The sequence below is a fragment of the Corythoichthys intestinalis genome, chromosome 2 (genome assembly GCF_030265065.1).
Source record: "Corythoichthys intestinalis isolate RoL2023-P3 chromosome 2, ASM3026506v1, whole genome shotgun sequence".
Classification (NCBI taxonomy): domain Eukaryota; kingdom Metazoa; phylum Chordata; class Actinopteri; order Syngnathiformes; family Syngnathidae; genus Corythoichthys; species Corythoichthys intestinalis.
This window is the reverse complement of record NC_080396.1, coordinates 4,374,485-4,399,740: the sequence shown is the minus strand read 5'-3', so window position 1 is coordinate 4,399,740 and position 25,256 is coordinate 4,374,485. Positions and strand designations below refer to the sequence as shown.

General features: G+C 38.4%; 1 protein-coding gene across 1 annotated transcript in view; it reads left to right on the top strand.

Moving 5' to 3' along the window:
* The window catches only part of LOC130911990 (phosphatidylinositol 5-phosphate 4-kinase type-2 gamma), a 29,234-nt gene extending 5,738 nt beyond the window's left edge, over window positions 1-23,496 (top strand). Inside the window, exons 2-10 of the mRNA XM_057829696.1 lie at window positions 149-246; window positions 335-431; window positions 3,043-3,192; window positions 5,201-5,347; window positions 7,088-7,126; window positions 7,227-7,340; window positions 12,495-12,762; window positions 17,357-17,460; window positions 17,549-23,496. Coding sequence (XP_057685679.1) covers window positions 149-246; window positions 335-431; window positions 3,043-3,192; window positions 5,201-5,347; window positions 7,088-7,126; window positions 7,227-7,340; window positions 12,495-12,762; window positions 17,357-17,460; window positions 17,549-17,629 — 1,098 coding nt within the window. The 3' untranslated portion in view covers window positions 17,630-23,496. The remainder of the gene's footprint in view (window positions 1-148; window positions 247-334; window positions 432-3,042; window positions 3,193-5,200; window positions 5,348-7,087; window positions 7,127-7,226; window positions 7,341-12,494; window positions 12,763-17,356; window positions 17,461-17,548) is intronic.
* The last annotated feature ends 1,760 nt before the right edge of the window (window positions 23,497-25,256 follow it).

Genomic DNA, 25,256 nt, shown 5'->3' with positions numbered 1-25,256 from the left:
AATTAACAAATAAGCTGCAGGATTCAAGATAAGGGAAGAATGTAGCGTCTTATAGTTCGAAAATTACAGTATACTTAACAAGTAATCTGCTAAAACCTACCAAAAACAACAGTGTATGTACAACAGCATGTGCTTTTTTCCCCACCAGATCAATGACCTTAACCAGGTTCCAGTACCTGTTATGTTGCTCCCCGATGATTTCAAGGCCAACATGAAAATCAAAGTCAACAACCATCTGTTCAACAAGTAAGACAATGCATGATTTGGTGGCTGGAATTGTGTTTTGGTCACCATTTTTAATGACCTGGCAATGCTTTTTCCTGTTTTGGTGCAGAGAAAATCTCCCCGGACATTTTAAATTTAAGGAATATTGCCCTCAAGTCTTTCGAAATCTACGGGAGCGCTTTGGTATCGAAGATCTGGACTATCAAGTAGGTGACTGTTCCTTCACTTTCTTTACTTTACAGTTGTTTGTGTTTCTCCCACTTATTGAAGTCTATCCATTTTCGACACCGCTTATCGTTGTCAGGGTTGCAGGGTGCTGGAGCCTATCCTAGCTGACTTGGTTCGACTGGTTTCAATGCCATTGACATAAACAATCATATTAGCTCAAACAACAAACTTCCAACCTTATGTTGGTCTTAACATGGAGCAGCTTGATCCAGCCATGCTAGATGAGTTGTCATTAGGGCTGTCAAACGATTAAAATTTTTAATCGAGTTAATTACAGCTTAAAAATTAATTAATCATAATAAATCGCAATTCAAACCATCTATAAAATATGCCATATTTTTCTGTAAATTACTGTTGGAATGGAAAGATAAGACACAAGACAGATATATACTGTATATTCAACATACTGTACATAAGTAGTGTATTTGTTTATTATAACAATAAATCAACAAGATGGCATTAACATTATTAACATTCTGTTAAAGGGATCCGTGGATAGAAAGACTTGTAGTTCTTAAAAGATAAATGTTAGTACAAGTTATACAAATTTTATATTGGAACCCCTCTTAATGTTTTCGTTTTAAAATTTGTAAAATTTAGGGCTGTCAAAATTATCGCGTTAACGCGCGGTAATAAATTTTTTAAATTAATCACGTTAAAATATTTGACGCAATTAACGCACATGTCCCGCTCAGACAGTATTCTGCCTTTTGGTAAGTTTTACAGCAAGGTTTTTCGTGCTGTCTAACAGCGAACTCTTGTGGTCGCTTTGCGACATGGTTTATTGCTTTCTTGCCAGTTCAATATGGCTGCACGACGTTTCGGGCTGACACCTACGTTGTAATGTTGTGCTTATACGATCCTTGGACAAGATTTGTCCGTAAGTATGGTTGTTGTAAAGAATGTACATATTATATTAGTAAGCGAAATGTTCTATTTTTTGTATGAGACGCTTTTTGTTTATGTTTAGTGAACCTGTATAGCGTGCTAAGCTAACGTTGTTGCTAATGCAATGCTTGTGTACTTTTTTTTGTAGTTTCACTACGGTCGAAAGAGGACAGTGGTTTGAGGCTATTTTATTAATAAATCAGATGAAAAAGGAAGAAGTCTGATTGTTAAGGCGTCGTTCACTAGCTGTCTAGTTTTGGAAAAAGTAGACTCTTCGGAGTGAGGACAGCATAGACAGATTTAAAGGACAGTAGAGTGAAATGCCCACTACAGTCCTTATGTTCCGTAGGTTGAATGTATATATCCATCTTGTGTCTTATCTTTCCATTCCAACAAATTATTTTACAGATAATATATATATAATTTACAGAAAAATATGGCATATTTTATAGATGGTTTGAATTGCGATTAATTGCGATTAATTACGATTAATTAATTTTTAAGCTGTAATTAACTCGATTAAAAATATTAATCGTTTGACAGCCCTAGTAAAATTTTCAATCAAAAAATAAACTAGTAGCTCGCCATTTTTGATGTCAATAATTACACCATGCTCACTCATGGTACTTACCCATAAAATCAGTTGGACCCAAGCGCTAGCAGAGGGCGCCAAACACCCAAAACAACTAACAAACGGACATTACACTGTATTGTCATTTTAATCTGTTTGAACGGGTCATGTGCGTTAATTGCGTAAATATTTTAACGTGATTCATTAAAAAAATTAATTACTGCCCGTTAATGCGATAATTTTGACAGTCCTAGTCAGAGGTTGCGCTAGAATTTTTCGTTGTCTGTCATTTTGACTGACAGGGTCATAAAAATCCGGTCATAATCTATTTTTACCAGTCACTTAAATTTTAAAAAATGATAATAATGAAATATTCAATAGTATTTAGTTTTCATTCATTTTTAATTAATATTCTGTCCGAACAAGCTTAACAGAGAATCCACACCGTGCCATCACACATCAAGCAGATGAATATATAACTTTTTCTCCGCGCCCCAGTAGGTCGGCTACATATGGAACAATGAAATTAACAGTTCACCTGCTGTGGCCTGAACGCAGTCTCACACCTTCCTCCTGGTGCGCATGGACTTGAATTGCGTGCCCGCTTGTGCATAATCAAATGTCTCAAGAAGAAACTTTTTTGAAGAAACTTCGGACACTCAGTTGCCTTGACATTTTTCTGAGTAAGGCCAACGACGTCATGAATCAAGAGAGACAATAGCTAATTAATATGCTCACTCGCCACCCTGTGGTCTGGGGTGTGAATTGCAACCTGTCAAAATGACAAATGGACTTCAGTTTTTTCCGTCACCGTTTTAAAAAACCGGTCAACGACGGAAAATATTCGGTTAACGCGACCCCTGGTCCTAGTTGTCATATTCACTGTTGCCACTAGAGGGCAGTGTCTCCACCCAAATCAATAAAACTAAATGCAAACACTTGCAAAGCAAACCATGACAATGTCACTCTTATTAAACAAATCGGCGAAACTGCAAAATTTGATTTGAAGTTTGTTTTTTTTAATCGAGTTAAACGATTAATCGTTGCAGCAGTAGTTCAAACGTACTACAGTTCTGTTTTTGTCAAACCATAAGGATTGACAATCTTTTTTTTCCCGTTAACAACCAAAGGTATCACTGACCCGAAGCCCCCCAACCAGGAGCGTCAACGATCAAGGCGAGGGGCTGCTCCTCAACTCCTATGACCGCACGCTGATCGTCAAGCAAATATCCAGCGAGGATGTGGCCGACATGCACAGCATCCTGTCCGAGTATCACCAGGTGAGACACTTTCATTGGACAAGCTTGTACCAACCAGTCCAAATTCATATGAATCGTTCCTCGACCACAACCATGAGGTTGCTATCAAAATCTTCCATTAGAATAGTTGTCTACATTAGCTCACGGGTTACCATTGACAGTGCTAGACATCCATAAGCCTGTCGCAAAATGCAATAATTCCATTTATCGCGCGGTATATAAAAATGAAGACGGTAATTTTCCTGCTGCGATTTATCGCCTTGCGTGCACGCGCTTGCGGAAGATGTGTGGCAGACGTGCTTGACAGCTCTGTTTTAAGTTCAGCTTCCTTGTGCCACTGTGTTTTATTGACTTCTGGGTATGCTCGTTTTATACATTTGAGTTTGCGTGACCGTCATTTAATGGATGGAGGCAGGGCCGAGTGCACTGTCGGCGCACAGCAATGAGCGAGCGGAATGAGGAAGAGAACGAACCAGTCTGCAAAATGTTTCTGGAGGTTGTTTCAACAAAAATGGCCAACAGAATAAATCTACATGCTCATTTGAAACACTATCATCCTCTCCTTTTCACTGCTCAGTAAGAAAACTGCATCGCAACAAGCGGAGCCTCCTCGTCACGTTAATTGACAATTAGAGGTATTCGAGGTGAGAAATACAGACGACACCGCGCAAAATAGCGTTCCCTCACGGAAAGTGAAGTCCGCTACATTGCTGAAGAAATGAGACCGTTTTACCTCTGTTAAATGATATTTGATACCTTTTGGAGCCAAATATTTGTTACTGCTACTTAATTAGTCTATTTTTCTCTGTTGTTGTTGAAGTGCAATTACTGTTACTGCAACTTTATACCTATGTGCCTAAATGCTTCAGTTATTAAGTGCAATTTTTTCTTGCAAAAAGACATTTATTATATGTTTCTGTGCGGTATTAATCCTGTTGTCTTTTACTTGAAAGAGGCATGGTCTATTGTTTTCAGTTGTGATTTCTTAAAAGGTATTTTTTAATTTAAAAGTAAACATTTATTGCGTTTAAATGGGTGCACTTGATCTCGTAATATATACTGTATTCTCACTGTGTTATTGTAAATCGGTTAAAAGGGGACGGGACTTGAGAAGCATACGCTTCTCTCGTCAGCCCTTGTCTTCGGTTTGTCGGGTTGCTCATATCACATCTTGCAACTGTCAATGTTACTGATGAAGATGACAATAAATAAATAAACGCAAAAAAAAAAAAAATTGGGGGGGGGGGGCAATAATATCGCAATAATTTATCGCCCACTAAAATTTGTTATCGCGACAGGCCTAGACATCCAATTCATTCATTCACAGAGAAAACATTTACACATATTCTTTTGCCTATGTTTTAGAGCACAGGTGTCAAACCGATTCCAGAAAGGGCCAAGTGGGTGCAGGTTTGCTTTCCAACCAATGAAGAGGACACCTTTTCACCAATTAGATCTTTTACATGTGTAATCAGTTAAACTTTGTCAGGTGCTGCTTGTTTCAGCAGGAAGTTCATTGGTTAAACTCTCTGCGTTGTATCGGTTGGAACAAAATCCAGCACCCACTTGGCCCTTTCTGGAATCTGTTTGACACCTGTGTTCTAGAGTGTCTTATGCTGCAGGCATTTATTGCGTTTCATTTTTTGTTTTAGTTGGTATTTCTACAAGTTTGTTAATGGCTGACGTCTTGTAGATGTCAGTCGGAGAGTGTTTTGTCTCTTGATCTTAATATTGTAACTCCAGACTCTACAGTTTTTCCTTTGGTGTTGCTATGTGCGCTTGGCTTCCCCTAGTGGTGATTTACTGGAAGCAGGAGGAAAAAAGAACTTATTACTGTAATTTTTGTACTATAAGCCGCTACTTTTTTCCCCTCATTTTGACTAACGTCGGGTTACATCGCCAGCCAAGAACTGAACCCTTTCGTAACCTGCGGACTACCTGTATAGTGAATAATAAAGGAAGTCAACTACTGAATTGAAAATGTATTTCTTCTGTTTTTTTCTGTCTCTCTAAATCTGCACCCGTCAAGCACATAGTGAAGTGCCACGGTAGTACCTTGCTGCCTCAGTTCCTGGGAATGTACCGGGTGAGCGTGGAGAGTGAAGAGACTTACCTCATCGTCATGAGGAACATGTTCAGCCACAGATTGGTGGTACACCGGAAGTACGACCTGAAGGTGAGTGGAAATGACACTCCAGTTCTGGCTTGCACTTTTGTCTCTGAACTCATTATTCTTGAAATGTCACCGAATTTACTACAGTGGTATGAAAAAGTATCTGAACGTTTTGGAATTTCTTGCATTTCTGCATAAAATCACCATTAAATGTGATCAGGTCTTTGTCAAAATCACTCAGATGTAAAAACATTGTCTGTTTTAACTAAAACCACCCATTTATAGATTTTCATATTTTAATGGGGATAGCATGCAAACAATGACAGAAGGGGGGGAAAACAAGTGAACTCTCTGCCTAAGGAGACCTAAAGGGCAATTGAAACCAATTTTTACCAAACATTTTAAGTCAGGTGTGTGCTCAATCACTGATGACTGGTTTAAAGCTGCCCTGCCCACTATATAACACACACCTGGTAAGAATTGTCTTGATGAGAAGCATTGTCTAATGTACATCATGGCTCGGTCAAAAGACCTGTCTGAAGACCTGGATTGTTGATTTGTATAAAGCTGGGAAAGGATACAAAACCATCTCTAGAAGTCTGGATGTTCATCAATCGACAGTCAGAGAAGTTGTTTACAAATGGAGAGAGTTTGGCACTTCTGCTTCTCTCCCAAGAAACTGCCGTCCACCAAAGATGACGCCAAGAGTTCAGTGCAGAATACTCAGAGAGGTAAAAAGAACCCTGGAGTGTCTGCTAAAGACTTACAGAAATCGCTGGCACAGTCCAATATCTCTTTGCACACATCCACTATATGTTAAACTATGGCCAAGAATGGTGTTCATGGGAGGACTCCACGGAGCAGCCGCTGCTTAAAAAACATTGCTGCTCGTTAAATGTTCGCAAAAAAGGCACTCCACAGAAGTTTTGACAAAATATTTTGTGGACTGATGAAACCAACGTTGAATTGTTTGGGAGTAACAAACAACGTCATGTGTGGAGGAAAAATGGAACCGCTCACCAACATCATCCCCACCGTGAAGGATGGTGAGGGGAGCATCATGATTTGGGGCTGTTTTGCTACCTCAGGGCCTGGACAACTTGCAATCATTAATGGAAGAATGAATTCAGAAGTGTTGCAGGAAAACCTGAGGCCGTCTGTCAGACAGTTGAAGCTAAAAAGAGGATGGATGCTTCAACTAGACAAATCGCTCACATATAACTTCAAAAACTATAGCTGTAAACTTAATTACAAATGCATACATATATTGGCTGAAACAACTTACTGCCTTATGTGGGCCAAACCACAGCACAGCTGTCCTTTATCCATGTCAGATAAGTCTGCTCCTCAGTCATACAAGGCGAAAGTCCAGCCAGACCCAACGCTTCCACCAGAGGGCAGTGTATCCTCCATAATTAAACAAAATACAATACTTTTGGACTTTTTGGATAGTTATTTTGAGATTTAGAGGTACTAAAAAGGTTGATTCCGATTTACGCGGAAATTTGGATTACGACGCCAGTGTAGGAACTGAACTCGTTCGTAACCTGGGGACTACCTGTATTGATCTATATAAGGTGCGCCTTTTATTACGGAAAATACGGTATTTTCTTTAGTCTAAGGCAACTTCTTATATACAGACCCAGTGTTTATGATAAATTCATTTGTGTAAGAACAAAAAATGATATAAAAAAATGTCTTACACCAACGGAGTTAATTTTTCTCATTCAATTTCTCTATCAGAGAATTTTAAATCAACATTGGCAAAGTACAGCAATGTGGATCCTTTGTTTTTGTTTACAGGGTTCTCTGGTGGATCGGGAGGCAAGCGACAAAGAACGAGTAAAAAACCCATCCTGACTTCTGAGCATCTCATTGCCCATCATCACTAACTTGACATAACGACAGAATATTTTAACTGTGATGCAATTGTACAAAACAGGGTAAGGAGCTTCCCACTTTAAAGGACGTGGACTTCAGGAACAACATGCAGAAGGTTTACGTCACGGAGGAGCAGAAGGAGAAGTTTATGGAGAAACTTAATCGTGACGTAGAGGTGAGGTGGAAATGCAATGTTTTTCATTCCTATGGTGTAGGGCTGCAGCTTTTATTTAAATGATCGATTAATCTATTAGTAACGAATAATCGAGGAATTGGATTAAGAACATTTTAATGCTTTGCAGAATAAATTTAAGGAGATGTAAAATAAAGGCTTGCTAAGATTGCAGTTTCAAAAGGGCATTAAATGTGGTTACAAAATAAACTTGCTGTGTATTTTTAAACTGCATAATTGCACTTCCATTTAAAAAGAGCAATACATTTTTTAAATTAAAATACTTGAGCTTGGCCTCAAACCAATGTTCCCTCTAAGCTGCGCGCGTGCGCAATCGCGCACTGCTGGCACCTACTCTGCGCACAAGAAATTTAATGCTGCGCACAAAAAAAAAAAAAAAAAATCAACAGAAACGTATGTTGTAACTCGGTGAATGACAGGTGTCCAGCAAATGATACGATAAGGTTCACTTCCGCTACGCACCCAATCATAGCATTGACATTGCTTGTGTATTGCCCAGCCTACACGCGCGGTGTAGGTTAGCAAGCTGACAACAGTGCGTGAGTGCGGCGGAGTTGAGAGACGTAAAGGCCAACCCCTTCTCATGGCGAAACGTACGGGCAGCGACACATCCACTCACCTCGCCAAAGTAAAAAAGAAATGCAGTTCATATTAGAACGAGTGGCTGTCGGAGCATGTGCAAATAGACGAACAAGCGGTGAAACTGAAGCCAAAGTACCAAGTGAGTTTTCAGAGGGAAAAATGTGGACTGAATGGAAGTTGGACTACCTCAAGCGTCATATTCAGCAGAAAAGTCATTTGAAAGCTGTTGAAAATTAAAGACTCAAGATGCGACAGGGGATTGGTACATTATTGCGGGAGAATGCAAAAGACCGACAGAAGAGAAACGAGCGGTCCCACAAAACAAAATCTGACCCAGAGCAAGTTGAAGTTCTCATTGACAATATTTTACTTGCCATCGAAATGTATGCGTCAATGATGTCAGTTCAACAAATCCGCAGTCACATGGCAAAGTATGTGAGTATACCAAGAAAGCTGGCGGAGTAAAAACTATGCCTTTGAATTTGTAAACTCAATCAATGATATAGTGGAGAACGAGACTATGTGCAGTGTTAAAAATGCACCCTGGCATACACTGATAGTAGATGAGAGCAGTGACATATCAGTACACCAAATGCAAGTCCTATATATTAAGACGTGAAAAATAAGGTACGATTTAAGTCAGATTGGTGTGTATTCCAGTGACATTTATTAAGATTTTTTAATTATGGATGTTAATCATTAAATGCTCTTACTAATAAATAATTTACGGGCAGTAGAAATGCTAATAGGCGTGATACTGGTGTGTGGCCGCTATGTACTGTATTTTTCGGACTATAAATCGCAGTTTTTTTCTTAGTTTGGCAGAGGGTGCGTCTTATTTTCTGGAGCGACTTATATGTGAACTTATTCACACATTATTATATCATTGTTGCTAGTTAGCATGTTCTTTATGCTATAGTTATCTGAATAACTCTAAATAGCTATGTTACATTGACATACCAGGCATGTTCTCAGTTCGTTGTTTATGAGTCATGTAATGTTATCATACCGTACACTTACTCAGCCTGTTGTTCTCTATTGTATTTTTATTCTAAATTGCATTTCAAAATGACATGTCTGTTCTTGGTGGTGGATTATACCAAATAAATTTCCCCCCAAAATGCAACTTATACGCCGGTGCGGCATATATGTTTTTACCTTTTCATTGCGCATTTTTTGGCTGGTGCGACTTGTAGTCCAAAAAATACGGTGCACATCTGATGTTGCTCACCGTGGGCCGCAGTGTGCTCAGGGAGATTGTGTGTTTGCTCAGACACATGAAAAATTAGAGGGAACATTGCCTCAAACAGTACATTTTTTAAAAATGAGAATCATAGTACAAAATAAACACATGCATAGCAAAAGTCTGCTAGCTCAAATGCTATAAAATGCAAACAAATTTTTGTTTTATACTCTTAACAATTTGTTTAAACACATATTCCCACAAAAAAACTGTTAAATATACCTCTAAACCAGTGCTTCTCAATTATTTTCTGTCACGCCGCCCCAAGGAAGACGTAAATGTTTCTCGCCGCCCCAAACTCTCTGCCGCCACTGTAAATAGTATCATGTCTATAAAATTACTATTATAAATACGCATCTGCCTAACATTGTGTCTTTTTTTTTTCTAATAAAGAAAAAAAGTAACATAGATCAACTTATAATAAAGTATAACTTTATTAACATTGTTTTCTTTGTAACAGAAGACTTGACGTGCATCAATTTGCCTGAATTAAAAAAAAAAAAGTCACATCCAAACTGTAAAAAATACACTCAAGGTACATTTTTGACCATACAGAAAAATAAAATGTAATAAAATCAGTAAATAATAACAAATTAAAATGGATTAGAAACTCATGAGGACAATATGCCAAAAAATTTGACCGAAAAACAAAACTGAATAAAAGAAGAAAAAAAGAGTGTCCTTGGACAGGACAGCTTTTATTTTTGCGGCTCGCAGTATTTACCTCCTTTGCAATGGTGTGGAGTTATTTTGCAATGAGCATGCTAACAATGCTCACTGGATTACTGATATAACACTGACAAAGCAGGACGATTGTTGGCAATATTCGGCACGTATTCACTGAAAAACAATCAAGCGGCTTATCATTGAGATTGGGGTCTAATGTCTTTAAGTGGCGTCTTAATTGATTTGGCTTCTAGCTGTCCGCTATAATTATTTTTAGACACAGTTTTCAGTGGTCTTTCCTCATCACCCACTATATTAAAAGTCATGGCTAAAAGGCAAGCGGCACGAAAAAAGCGCATTCTCGGCGGCTGAGGTAGAACCGTAGGTGAGGGCGGTCGTCGTGACGATCCCAAGCCGAAAATGGCACTTCTCGGGCGGCGACCTGAGAACCGTACAAGACAGTGGGTCGCTGTGTGAGTGAGTCCGGTCGGAAAACGGCTTTCGAAAACGGCGGTGGCACACTGCTCTTCATATCGGTCTTCTGTGTGTGCTGAGTGCTCTTCCTTAGTTCAAAAATACTGCGCGCACTCTAAAAATGAGAGCGCCTCTACCACCTACTGAGTGGATGTGCAAGTACACTTTATTCCAGTACGGCAAAAAAACAAAAAATGCATGTTCGCCGAGGTCACGTGCGCCCCCCTGGCATCGCTCTGCGCCCCCCCAGGGGGGCGCGCCCCTCAATTTGAGAAGTACTGCTCTAAACTAAATAATGAATGCATAAACAATCATATTTGCTCAACATACCTTATGTAGGTCTTAAGTTAGATGGCAGTTGGATCCAGCCATGTTAAACGAGTTATGTCATATTCACTGTTGCCACCAGAGGACAGTGTATCCTCCCACCCCAAATCATTAAAACTAAATACAAACACTTTCAAAACTATTACAACTCCACTCTAATTAAACGAATCCTTGAAGCAGCAAAATTTAATTCGAAGCTTTTTTCTAATCAAAGTACTCGAGTTACTTTAAATTGCAGCACTGCTATGGTGCTTTGTGGCAACTAGAGGTGTGCAAAATTTTCGATTTTTAGATTATTCGCGATTCGGCCGTGGAAGATTCGAGAACGATTCACAAACATCCAAATTCCGATTATTGAAATATGCCAAGTAAAGCGGAAGTACAACACACTCAACGCGCCCCGCAGTCTTCGGGACGGAACGGAGCGGGAGTAGCTAAACATCATGCTTCTCATTAACCGGCCCCTCGGGTAATGCCAACGCTCAACTCATGGCTCTAGCTCAACTCATGCCACGAGATAAAAAAACAAAACAACATACCTGACTGCTGCCGAAAAGCTGCTACAAGTACAGCTACATAATGTTACGGTAGATATCATTTATATAGCAGGGGTTTTCAACCCAGTCCTCAAGGCACACTGTGGGTCCTGGTTTTTGTTCCAGCCGATCCAGCAGAGACAGTTGAACCAATGAGGCTTCTGCTAAAACAAGCCACACCTGACTGCAATCAACTGATTGCACTTGTAAAACACCAGATTGGGGAAAAAGTGTTGTCATCTTGTTTGGTAAGAATGAAATCCTGCACCCACAGTGTGCCTTAGTGGAATAGGTTGGGAACCCCTGTTATATAGGACTAGATGCAATTCAGATTCGGTAGCGTTAGCAGCACACCTACAAAAAGCTAGATGCAGGGGTTAGTAAACGGCCGCCATCTTAAAGCAGTACACTTCCCTGCAAGGCTGTTGTAGCGAACCTTCCAAGCAAACCTAATTAACTTTTTATCTAAAATACTCCTAAATCGGTAAAATATTGACTTGAATCTATCTTTAAAATAGTTTTAAAACTTTCACATGTCAAAAGTAGACAAAAGGGAAATTATGGAATAACGGGAGCAATTTTAACAACTTTAACGGTTGATTCACAACATTAAATTAATTGAATGTAGTTTAAAGCTGTTGATACAGAATGGGGACGGGAGTTTTTTTATTTAATGTTATTTTTGTATATTTGTTTACTGCTATATGTTAACTTGATACTGAAATAGTAGTTTGGTTTAGCCTGAGAGTATTTTTGAACAATTTTGGAACTAATGTACAAAACTTAAAACAAAAAAAAGGAGGGGGGTGCATCAATAATCGTTTTATAATCGAATCGGAGCCTCTGAATCGTAATCTTAATTGAATCGTTAGGTGCCCAAAGATTCCCAGCTCTAGTGGCAACACAAGTACGAATTTCAGAAAATAATCGACATTATTTGGATTCCTGTTGATTTGCTCTCCATCTAGTGTTAAAGATGAGAAATGAAACAATGTAGTCTGAATATAAGATTCTTGGACCTCAGAAAAAAAAAATTGGGGATCCCTAAGTTTAGAGCCTCAAAGGAGCTAAAGTGGAGACAGATATAGGTGATCGTTACGTTTAGTTAATCGTTAAGACAAGTATAGTCTTGTTTCCCATTTGTTTTACTAAACCCCCCAAACACACACTCAGAAGACTAAATCAAGTACTTTTACAAGAGTAACATTTCATAAAGGTGAAGTTTTTATTTATTTTTTTTCCCGTTCTCTTTCAACCCTTGCTGATAAGAAAGCTCGGCATGTTTGACAAGCATCCATTTGTGCCCAGTTCCTGGTGAAGCTAAAGATCATGGATTACAGTCTGCTGCTGGGTATCCACGATTTGGGCCGAGCCGAACGGGAGGAGGAAGAAGGCGAAGAGGTTTCCAACGAAGAAGAACAAGAAGCGGAGAACGGCCTGGCGCCCGGCGGACCCGCAGTGGGCTCTTACGGCACGTCTCCGGAGGGGATCGCCGGTTACATGTCGTGCTACAAGCCTCTCGGAGCCGGCGAGTTTGACCCCTACGTGGACGTCTACGCTGTTAGGAGCTGCCCCGGTGAGTGCGCGCGTCTCTGTACATATTGTACGGTCCCTGACAAAAGTCTTGTCGTTTATCTATTTTGTACAAACAATTGCTAAGCTGACTTTTTATTAATTCGATTGGTTTCAGAAATGGCTCATAAGAAAGCTAAGACCCTCCCAAATGATGTTGAATGTACAAAAATATATTTGTTTCACTGAAAAAATATTGATCATTTAATGAAGACATAAAGGTCAAATTTTGGCAAGACAAAGGTTTTGTCGCCTACAGAAAGTAGTGTAAAAATTGAACAAAAATGTACTTCAAATATAAAAATATGTTACATAAGTGAATTAAGTGGTGGTGCTGTGAGATCCAAATTTAATATTTTGTATGACTTCCATGGGCTTCGGCAAGGATTCATACAATTTATTGATAAAGTCATCAGGAACATCAAAGCAGGTCTTGCATGCCTCCCAGAGTTCATCAACATTCTTGGGTTTCATCTTCCATGCTTCCTTTTTCATCCTACCACAGACATGCTCAATGATGTTCATGTCCGGTGACTGGGCTTGCCAGTCCTGGACGATCTTGAACTTCTTTGCCTTGAGGAACTTTGAGGTAAAGATTGAAGTATGCATCCTGCTGCAGAATTTGTCCCTTTTTATGGTTAGGAATGTAAGAGGCAACTAAGGTTTGTTGATATTTCAGACTATTTATCCCTCTGGATGCAGATGATTAAAAAAACGTGTGGCATTTGCCAAGGCCCACAGCCTGTCAAAAGGATGGACGCTGGAAAAGTGGCAAAAGGTGGACTTTTCAGATGAATTTTCCATTGAATTACACCACAGTCGCCGGAAATATTGTAGGAGACCTACTGGAGCCCGCATGGATCAGAGATTCACTCAGAAAACAGTCAAGTTTGGTGGTGGCAAAATCATGGTCTGGGGTCACATCCAGTATGGGGGTGTGCGAGAGATCTGCAGGGTGGAAGGCAACATAAATAGTCTGAAATATCAACAAATCTCAGCTGCCTCTTACACTCTTAACCATGAAAAGGGACAAATTCTGAAGCAAGATTGTGCTCCATTGCACACTTCAATCTCTACCTCAAAGTTCCTCAAGGCAAAGAAGATCAAGATCCTCCAGGACTGGCCAGCCCAGTCACTACTAGACATGAACAGGATGAAAGAGGAAGCATGGAAGACGAAACCCAAGAATGTTGATGAACTCTGGGAGGCATGCAAGACTGCTTTCTTTGATGTTCCTGATGACTTCATCAATAAATTGTATGATTCCTTGCCCAACCGCATGGATGCAGTCCTTCAAGCCCATGGAAGTCATACAAAATATTAAATTTGGATCTCACAGCACCACTACTTAATTGGCTCATTTAACATATTTTTGTATTTGAGGTAGGGCTGTCAAACGATTAAAAATTTCAATCGAGTTAATTACAGCTTAAAAATTAAATAATCGTAATTAATCGCAATTCAAACCATCTATAAAATATGCCATATTTTTCTGTAAATTATTGTTGGAATGGAAAGATAAGACACAAGATGGATATAAATTTTCAATCAAAAAATAAACTAGTAGCCCGCCATTGTTGATGTCAATAATTAAATTACACAATGCTCATGGGTGCTGAATCCCATAAAATCAGTTGCACCCAAGCGCCAGCAGAGGGCGACAAAACTCCAAAAAACACAAGTAACAAGTGGACATTGCACTGTGCTGTCATTTTAATCTGTTTGAGCGGGGCATGTGTGTTAATTGCGTAAAGTATTTTAACGTGAATAGTTAAAAAAATTAATTACCGCCCTTTAACGCGATAATTTTGACAGCCCTAATTTGAAGTACATTTTTTGTTCAATTTTCACACTACTTTCTGTAGGCGACAAAACTTGTCTTGCCAAAATGACCTTTATGTCTTCATTAAGTGATCAAATCTTTTTTCAGTGAAACAAATATATTTTTGTACATTCAACCTGATTTGGGAGGGTCTTGGCTTTCATATGAGCCATTCCTGAAACCAATTGAATAATTAAAAGTCAGGTTATAAGCAATTGTTTCTGCAAAATGGCTAAGCGACGAGACTTTTGTCAGGGACTGTAGAAGCCCGTACAAGTCGATGAGTTATTGCAATGGCTGCAGGAGAGGTTGCCTGAATCTCGAAGAGAAGCTAAACGGTTTACCGTGGTGTGAAAAGGTCGTAGTTTCCAAACCACTAACATTTTCCGTCAGACCGTAGTACGGTATTCGCTATTTTTCATGTGTCAAAAATGCAGCCAGAAGTGGCTTGGCGCGGCAGCGCTCACCCCCTCCCGTTTGTTGCTGTGTGTGAAAGTGCCGCTATCGGCTAGACAGCCAGTGAACCCAAAAACAAATACTCCAAACATAAGGTGTACTTTTCTTCAATTTATTGAGCTCTCAAATCGTGGTAAGTGTAATATACAAAATGAATACATTAAAAACATTGTACAATTGTATTTTTCCATGTGTGAGTAGCTTCAACAGATTAGCACCATGGAAAAGTTCGCCAAAAACAAAACACACATTTTCCTTTCAAATTCAATATACAAACTAACTAAAAGCTTACAAAGACGAATGTTAGCCTAGGCTTAGCTGGGAGAGCAACTTCGTCGAGTGTTACAGCCGCAGAGTGAGAAAACAAGCTTGATTCGCTTGAATGAAGGGGAAAAGGGGATAGCATCAAAGATCGCTAATTGCGAAAGATGCTCTTGCCCTAAGCACAAATCCACGTTCGCTGGATCAAGGAGAGGTCTCACTCCCAATGTTTTATTTTTTTTGTTTGTTTAGATGAAACCTTTCCACAACAATATTTACACTTTAAACTTATACATTTTTAACTTATTAACAAATGAATTCTTTGTTTTTTAACACATAGGCATGACATCATGTAGACTAGAGCCGACACAGTGGCTGAAAATGGCGAAACTTCACTTGAGCTTTTCCACCCTCAAAAAAAAGTCATGCAGTAGAATTTTTTAAAAAAATTATTCAAAAGTGTTTTTACTTTTTTATGGAAATTATTTTGTTCTTGCTCTAATCTTGAGCAACTTGAGCTGTGGCTGTGGATATAGTCTATAAGTCAGGGGTATCCAAACTTTTTGCAAAGGGGGCCAGATTTGGGTTGGTAAAAATGTGGGGGGCCGACCTTGGCTGACGTCCTTTACGTAGAACAATATATTTAAGCAAAATCTAGCAAGCCATTCAGTCTGTCACATTTGCTTTATTATTTATTTTTAATGAATCATTTCAACAATCTCGCAACTAGCCTTTGCGGCGTTCTCTTTCGACTCTCGGGCTCTTGCGAAATACTACTGCTGTGAAATTAAAATTGCTTCAAGTTGCTTCAATTTCTCGCTGCGTATCTTCCCTGTAATCTTGTCGTACATGTCAGCGTGTCTTGTTTGGTAATATCGCCTCACATTGAAATCTTTAAAAACAGCGACTGTCTCTTTGCAAATTAGGCAAGACACAGTTGTTGCGTATTTTTGTGAAGAAATAGTCCAATTTCCACCTATCCTTGAAGAGTCGGCCGTCACAGTCAACTTTTTTTTTGTTGATTGTCGCCATTTTGGAAAATTGGAAGTAGAGGGTCACACGGAGTAATGTTGCTTAGCCCTTAAATACCTGCAACATGAAGCAATTATCAGAGAATCCCAAAATTTGAAAAATAAGGTCCTAATGAAACCTTTTTTTCAAATTTGTGAAAAGTCAAAATGAATATGTGTAATAAGCGCTCTAATATCTATAACCTATGCTAAATCATGTTTTTTTCTTAACCTGCAGATGCATGTTGACTTGCATCCATCATTTTTTTTCCAAAAAGAAATGTCAAAATTCTAAATTAGTCTGAAAATCCTGAAATTTTAGGTGTATCAAATGTGATACATTTGGCAATAAAGGGTTAAAGTGCTGCTGCCTTTTAGTGGGTAAATGAGGAGCAGCATTTAGTGTGTAAGCTACTTCATATGCTGGTTGCAGTACTGCTGACCAATTTATTAAGTCTGTGTGCGGGCCAGATGTTATTGATTTTATGACAGAGGCTGGGGGCCGGATAACATTTGACCAAGGGCCGCATTTGGCCCCCGGGCCAGACTTTGGACATGCCTGCTATAAGTTATATTTATTTTAATTTTATTTAAAATATATATATTTTTTTATTGATAATTTAAACAATATAATGATGTTCCAATTTGCAATTATGTTCTGAAATTTAAAAAAAAAAAAATCCTGTTCAATGGAAAAAAAAAAAAAAAAATAACCCATACATCTCTAAATATCACATTTTGGAGCTATAATTGCAATACCGTGATACCGTCAAACAGTGGTATTTTTGCCCACGGTTATCGTACTGTCAAAATCTCATACCGGCACATGCCTAGTAGTGATCGAATATTTTTGTCTTTGGCTATCCTGATAAGAATAAGAATGACTGAATATTTGGATGAAATATATTTGTGTTTGAATATGTTTCCAATACCACTTAGAAAACGACATTTCGCTTATGTTTACCTTGTGGCCGTCTTCATTTTTACACCCCGTAACTTGCCCTTGGGGAAGACAAATAGCTCTCTAACATTGTACTTTGTTGTTGCAGGCGCCCCCCAGAGGGAGGTCTACTTCATGGGCCTGATTGATGTCCTAACTCAGTATGACACCAAGAAGAAAGCCGCCCACGCAGCCAAAACTGTCAAACACGGGGTGAGTAGGACGCGGGAGGCGGGAAAGACGACGCTATCTGGATTCCGTCCCGAATATCTGATGATCTTGAGTCTCTGTTGTGTCACAGGCGGGTGCCGAAATCTCCACCGTACACCCCGAGCAGTACGCCAAACGGTTCCGGGACTTCATCTCCAACATTTTTGCATAAGCCTCAACGCAGAAATCGGAAACTTACAGTGGACAAAACAAACAAAATATGAAAACAGGCCGGCAGTAATTTTTGACATGAAGGATGATGACTCGCATTGGATTATGTATTGTCACACCAGATGTGAAAAAGTTTGCTTTCATATTTTATCATAACGCTAACGTGATATGTGTGCCAGAAGTGCAACAATACACTTCCGTCGTTGATAACTGGTTATCGTGCTTTATAGTTATCTACAAAATTTGCTATTGCGATTCCTTTCAAACGGTATATACGGTAACTGAGCACGTATTTTCGGGACTATAAATCGCTCTGGATGATAAATCGAACTAGTCCTAAAATACGTGAGACAAAGAAAAAAAAACATGGATAGATAACACTGGATTTTAAGACAAGTTTTGGGAAGAAAACGTGCCATATGTCGTCTGCCATTTGTTGCGAAATAGCTCACACAGTCACTAGTATTACTTAAGTGACAAATGAATTGAATAGCTGCCAAAATGTTGCAGTCAGAAATAACAGTGCAGCTGCTAGTGCTAATAATAAGCGCCCTTTAGCTTAGCAAGCCACTACGTTGCAGCACTTCAACTCAATAAATGGCCACTTTGCCAGCTTTCTTCAAAAGTCAAACTACCGTATTTTCCGGACTATGGTTCGTGCTGGAGTATGAATCCAACTTGTCGAAAAAAAAAATGTGTCAGCCAAAGGAAAAAACATAGATAAGTCGTGGTAGACTAAAAGTCAAATTTGTCAGATGTTGCCCGCTATTTGTACCAAAGTAGCTCAAAACGCTGTTTTCAGTACTACTTCAGCAACAAAAGAGCAGTTCAAACGAGTTCAATACTGTATTTTCCGGACTAAAGGTTGTGCTGGAATATGAATCGAACTAGTCAAAATGATGCGTCGGCCCAAGATAATATGTAGGTAAGTCGAAATTTTGAAGGAAAGTGTACTAGATGTTCTCGGCAATTTGTCCAAAATAGCTCAAACACAGAAATTACCGTATTTTTCGGACTATAAGTCGCACCTGAGTATAAGTCGCCCCAGACATAAAATGCCTAACAAAGAGGAAAAAAACATATAAGTCGCACTGGAGTATAAGTCGCATTTTGGGGGGAAATTTACTTGATAAAATCCAACACATAGAACAGATATGTCATCTTTAAAGGCAATTTAAACAAAAAATACAATAGAGAACATCATGCTGAATAAGTGTACAGTATAATATTCCCTGACGCGTGAACAACGAAATGTGAACGTGGCCAGTATGTTAAAGTAACATCGCTATTAAGAGTTATTCAGATAACTATAGCATAAAGAACATGCTAATAAGTTTACCAAACATTCAGTGTGACTCCAAAACACCAAAATAACATGTGAAATGATATAAAAATGTGTTAATAATATCACACACAAGTCGCTCAAGAGTATAAGTCGCACCCCCAGCCAAACTATGGAGAGAAAAAAAAAAAATGGGACATATTGTCCGAAAAATAGGGTAGTAGTACTACAGTTAAAAAAAAGAGCAGTTCAAACATTGAATAGTTGCCAAAACCACAATATTGACAGTCACGAATAACTGTTCTCCTGCTAGTGCTAACATTAGCACCCTTTAGCTTAGCAAGCTACTACATTGCTGCCCTACAACTAAATGAATGGCCACCTTATCAGCTTTCTTAAAAAGTTATACTACCGTATTTTCTGGACTATAGGTCGCTCAGGAGTACAAGTCGAACTTGTCGAAAAATGCTACAGCCACGAGAAAAAACGGGTAAGTCGCGCTAGACGAAAAGTCACATTTTGAAGGACAGTGCAACAGATGTTATCCGCAAGGAAAATGTACTAGATGTTGTAGGCAATTTGTCCAAAATAGCTCAAACGAAGTATCTAGTACTACAACAGCAACAAAAGAGCAATTCAAAGAAATTGAATAACTGCCAAAACTACTGTACTTAGTCACGAATAATAATTCTGCTACTAGTGCTAACATAAGCATCCTTTAGTTTAGCAAGCTACTACGTTGCAGCCCTTCAACTAAATGAATGGGCACTTTATCAGCTTTCTTCAAAAGTCAAAACTACCATATTTTCCGGATAATAGGTCAGTTGGAGTACAAGTCGAACTAGTCGAAAAATGCTACAGCCAAAGGAAAAAACATAGATAAGTCATGCTAGACTAAAAGTCGAAATTTGAAGGACAATGTACCAGATGTTTTCCGCAATTTGTCCGAAAGTAGCTCAAACGCAGTATGTAAAACCACTTCAGAGACAAAAGAGCAGTTCAAAGGAATTGAATAGTTGCCAAAACCACTGAGGTTAGTCACGAATAATAGTTCTGCTGCTAATGCTAAAATAAGCGTCCTTTAGCTTTGCAAGCTGCTACACTTCAACTCAAGAAATGGCCACTTTGTCTGCTTTCTTTAAAAGTGAAACTATTGTATTTTCCGGACTAAAGGTCGTGCTGGACTATGAATCGAACTCATCAAAATGATGCGTTGGTCCAAGATAAAATGTTGATAGGTCAAAATTTTGAAGGAATATGTACTAGATGTTGTTGGCAATTTGTCCAAAATAGCTCAAACGCAGAATCTACTACTACTACAGTAAAAAAAAGAGTGGTACAAACAAATTCAATAATTGCCAAAACCACAGTACTGAGTCACGAGTACTGCTGCTAGTGCTAACATAAGCTTCCTTTAGCTTTGCAAACTACTACTTTTCAGCTCTTCAACTAAATGAATGGACACTTTATCAGATTTCTTCAAAAGTTAAACTACCGTATTTTCCGGACTACAGTTCGCTCTGGAGTACAAGTCAAACTAGTTAAAAACACATCATCCAAAGGAGAAAATATAGATTAGTCAGGCAAGACTAAAAGTCGACTTTGCCAGATGTTGCCAGCCATTTGTACCAAAGTAGCTCAAACGCAGTATGTAAAAGTACTTCATTAACAAAAGACCAGTCCAAACTAATTGAATAGTTGTCAAAACCACAGTACTCTGTCACGAATAATAGTTCTGCTGCTAGTGCTAACATAAGCACCCTTTAGCTTAGCAAGCTAATACGTTCAACAATGGCCACTTTGTCAGTTCCAACTTTCGGACACAACCTTTTACTGGCAGTTTTTGCTCAAACTCAAGTCACTAACGGTACTGTTAGCATAGCTTAACTTAGCGGTAGTGGCGTCACATTCCCCACAGTGTTTCCAGTGACCAAGTTGTCATCCAGCTAGCTTAAAAAACATTCCATGTCGCTTTCGTTGAGGCCACATATCTTCCTTCACGTGGTTCCAGAGACCATTTAACAATGTCCAGATTTACGTAGCAACTTTGTGTATTTTAAATTCCTTCTGAGCATTTGTCATAAACAGGACGAAAACAACCCTAACTTTCTTATATTTCCATTCAAAATAATGTACGTAGACTTGTTCGTGGCAGCTATTGCTAGAAATGACCATAGGAATGAGAAATACACTTTTATAAAGTACAAATTATAGTGAAAACGTACATAGATCTTCATGAATTACAGCTAACCAGTCCAAATCAGTACTCGACTTGCGCGATTTCGACTTTATGACCCAGTACTCTCTTTGGCCATTTTGTCTCCATTTTTTTTAACCTTATTAAATTAGCTTAATTTGCCTATCAAAAGTCGGCTAGCTTAAATGCAAAAAATGCTAACGTATTTACATTTTTTTATCTCAAAACGCTCACATTTAACTCCACAAACTGTAGCTGTAAAGTTGATTACAAATGCATACACAAACATATATTAGCTGAAACAACTTACAGCCTTATGTGGATCAAACCAGAGTGCAGCGATCCTTTATCTATGTGAGTCTGCTTCTTTGTAATATAAGGGGACTGTCCAGCTGACCCAACTCTGCCACCCGAGGGCAGTGTATCCTCCATGATTCAACAAAATACTTTTGGACTTTTTGGATTATTATTTTGAGTTCTACTTGGAGGGTTCATTCCGATTTACACAGAAATTCCGGTTGCGTCGCCAGCGTAGAAACGGAATTTGTTGATAACCCGGGGACTACCTATACTAATTTGGTGAGATATAAACTAGCATTTCTTCATTACAAGTCAAGAGCGCCCTCTCGTGGCTGGTTGTGGGTACTTTTTACTCTGGTCAGTAGAGGTGGGAATCTTTGGGTACCTAACGATTCGATTACGATTCAGAGGCTCTGATTCGATTATAAATTGATTATTGATGTCACCCAAACCACACACCACCCTCCCCCTGCTTTTAATGTTTTGTACATTCGTTCCAAAATACGGTAGTTAAAAAAAAAAATCCTATTAGGCTAAACCAAACTAATATTTCAGTATCAAGTTAATAGTTAAAAACATTAAATAAAATACTCAAGTCCCCATTCTGTATCAACAGCTTTAAACTGCATTCAATTAATTTAATGATGTGAATCAACTGTTAAAGTTGATAAAATTGCTCCCGTTATTCCATAAATTCCCTTCTGTCTACTTACAACATGTCAGTTTTAAAACTGTTTCATGATTTAAAGATTGATTCACGTCAAGATTTTGCCGATTTAGGAGTACTTTAGATAAAAAGTGAATTAGGTTCGCTACAACAGAGCCTTCTAGAGAAGTCTGCTGCTTTAAGATGGCGGCTGTTTACAACGCGGCAACTACTAAACGGCAAGTCTGTCACTTTGCATCTAGTTTTCTTTATATGGTCTAACACCGCCATCGTCTGCCATTTAGCATTTAATTCTACATATATGTGATATCTACTATAGCCATATGTGGCCGTATGTTTGTAGCAACAAGCAACTGGGCGTTGTTTGAACCAGCTGTCGGCCGCAGTCAGGTATTTTTATTTTTATATCTAGCGGCATAATTTGAACATGATATTTGTTCTCTGTCCGTTCCTCATTGCGTCCCGAAGACCGCGCTGACTGTGTTCTGCTTTACCTGGTATTAGGGTTGTTCCGATCATGTTTTTTTGCTCCCGATCCAATCCCGATCGTTTTAGTTTGAGTATCTGCCGATCCGGATATTTCCCGATCCGATTGCTTTTTTTTTTTTTTTGCTCCCGATTAAATTCCAATCATTCCCGATAATTTTTCCCGATCATATACATTTTGGCAATGCATTAAGAAAAAAATGAATAAAACTCGGACGAATATATACATTCAACATACAGTACATGAGTACTGTATTTGTTTATTATGACAACAAATCCTCAAGATTGGCATTTACATTATTAACATTCTTTCTGTGAGAGGGATCCACGGATAAAGACTTGTAATTCTTAAAGGATAAATGTGACTTTGTATATTGTGACTAAATATTGCCATCTAGTGTATTTGTTGAGCTTTCAGTAAATTATTCTGTAGTCATGCCCCAATGGATGATGGGAAGTGGAACCATGACTGTCCGTAGTGCTACCAATTGATATATCTTCTCTGCGTTGGGAAATAACATAAGATAGGGAGAGGGATTGTAAGGCTTTAGCCAATTAAAAAAATGTTTCAAAAGCTGCCAAAATTCACTCTACTCATTTTACGCTGCCTTTTAGCTCTATTTATAGGTAAAATGGCGCCATTACAGATTGAATGCGACAATGCGTGAGTGGGTCGTGCAGCGCATGCATTAATTGCGTTAAATATTTTAACATGATAAATTAAGAAAGAAAAAAAATTTCCGCCGTTAACGGGATAAATTTGATAACCCTACCTTAGGCATAAACTAAAGACTCTGGATGAGTGTAACAAATTATGTCTGTAACGTTAAATACAATTAGAAAACGATTTAATAAAAAAAAACATACTGTATATTAAAAAAAAAAGGCATGTCCGATATTTTTTTGCCGATTCCGATACTTTGAAAATGACGTGATCGGACCCGATCGATCGGCATCCCAATCGATCGGGTCCGATCACGTCATATCTACCTGGTATTATTCAATAATCGGAATTTGGATCGGAATTTGGATGTTTGTGAATCGTTCTCGAATCTTCCATGGCCGAATCGCAAATAATCTAAGAATCGGAAATTTCGCACGCCTCTCATGGTCAGCCAGTATAACGATTCAGATATAAAAATCTATATTTTAACATTGTATAAGTCGCACTTAAGTATAAAGTATGGGGGGGGGGGGGGGGGCAGTGCAATTTATAGTCCAGAAAATACGGTATACTGTCTGAAACATTTGAAAAGAAATCTGTAAGTGACCCTATGTGTTTTAATGGGATGTCGATTTGAACTGGCATGAATACAACTCCCACACCTCAACAAGCTAACATGAATTTCATTTTACCAAAATCTGCTTGGCATTTACGGACGTGAATATGAATCTCAGCACGTGAGAACGGGAATTTCTCAGTCTTGACAGAAAAATTGTGTGAGATATGAAGGTTGAATACTAAGAGTGCCAAATGTGTGACGTATACTGAATCTGCACTCGCTTGGAAAGAAATTATGGTTGTATTTTTTTTTTTCTTTTCTATTAATTAAAAAAAAGCATTGTTCAATAATATATGTTATGTGAATGAAAAGTTATAGTTGTAGCTTATTGAAAATGGCCGCATCTTTTACGCGCGAGCAATCTAGCAATACACCTGTTGGGTATTCCGTTATAATGCAGATGTAGTGATGGCCTGTTTTTCCACTCTGCACTTGAGGTAGTTTAGCAATGAAGCGCAACATCATGCAGCATTCCAAAAACTGGCGTGAACGTGTAGAAATAAAATCTGCACTTTTCTTTTAGGCCTTGTCTTCTCAATGCATTGCACATGTTGTATTTTTGCTATCCGCATTTTGACCAAAATATATTTTACAAAAAAAAAAGTGTCGTCATTGGTCTTCATTTTACCAACAAATCAGAGTTAAAATATATTACCTCTGATGATTTTTAGATCATCACTGATTGATAATGACAAAATATTTGTTTTTACAATTTTTTGAGGTGTCCAAACCACGGCCCGCGGACCCACTGCCTCCTGCCCAGTTTTTATTGGGCCGCAATTATGAAAACATAATTGAATGAGACCAGCACAAGATCAGCCTAAATTCTGTTGCATTTCTGTTTCAACACTGGAGTCACTGAAACTGCCTCTCCATTAACTCGGGTCAAACTATGACATGTTGAAATAAAATCAATGTAGGAAACTAGAATATTAGTGTTTTGTTTTACATACATTTTATTTTTTAATCCAATGTGGTAAAATAAGCTATTTTAGTTCAGATATTCTTGATTTTTTTATATGCTGTCCTTGCAGAATAAACGGAAATTGTCCAAAGTTTGTTTAGGTAGCTTAAATATGAATATAGTATGTAGTATAAAAATGTACTATATCAATATCTTTTTACATCTAGATCATTTTTTTTTTTTTTTTTACATTATGCACAAATCATATTTTATGTATGTGAAATCTAACTGTAACATGTATTTGTACGTTTTGGTGCATTTTTATGCATTATAAACAATTTGTGTCTGAATTTTGCGAATAAGCGCATTTATATGGAAAACACGTCTGTACTTACAAAATTTTCAAGTTACGAAACTACTTCCAGAACCAATTATTGTGTCATGATTAGATGTAATTTTAGGCCTACTGTATGGAAGTAGATTTGTGTTTTTTTTTTTTTATCAAAATA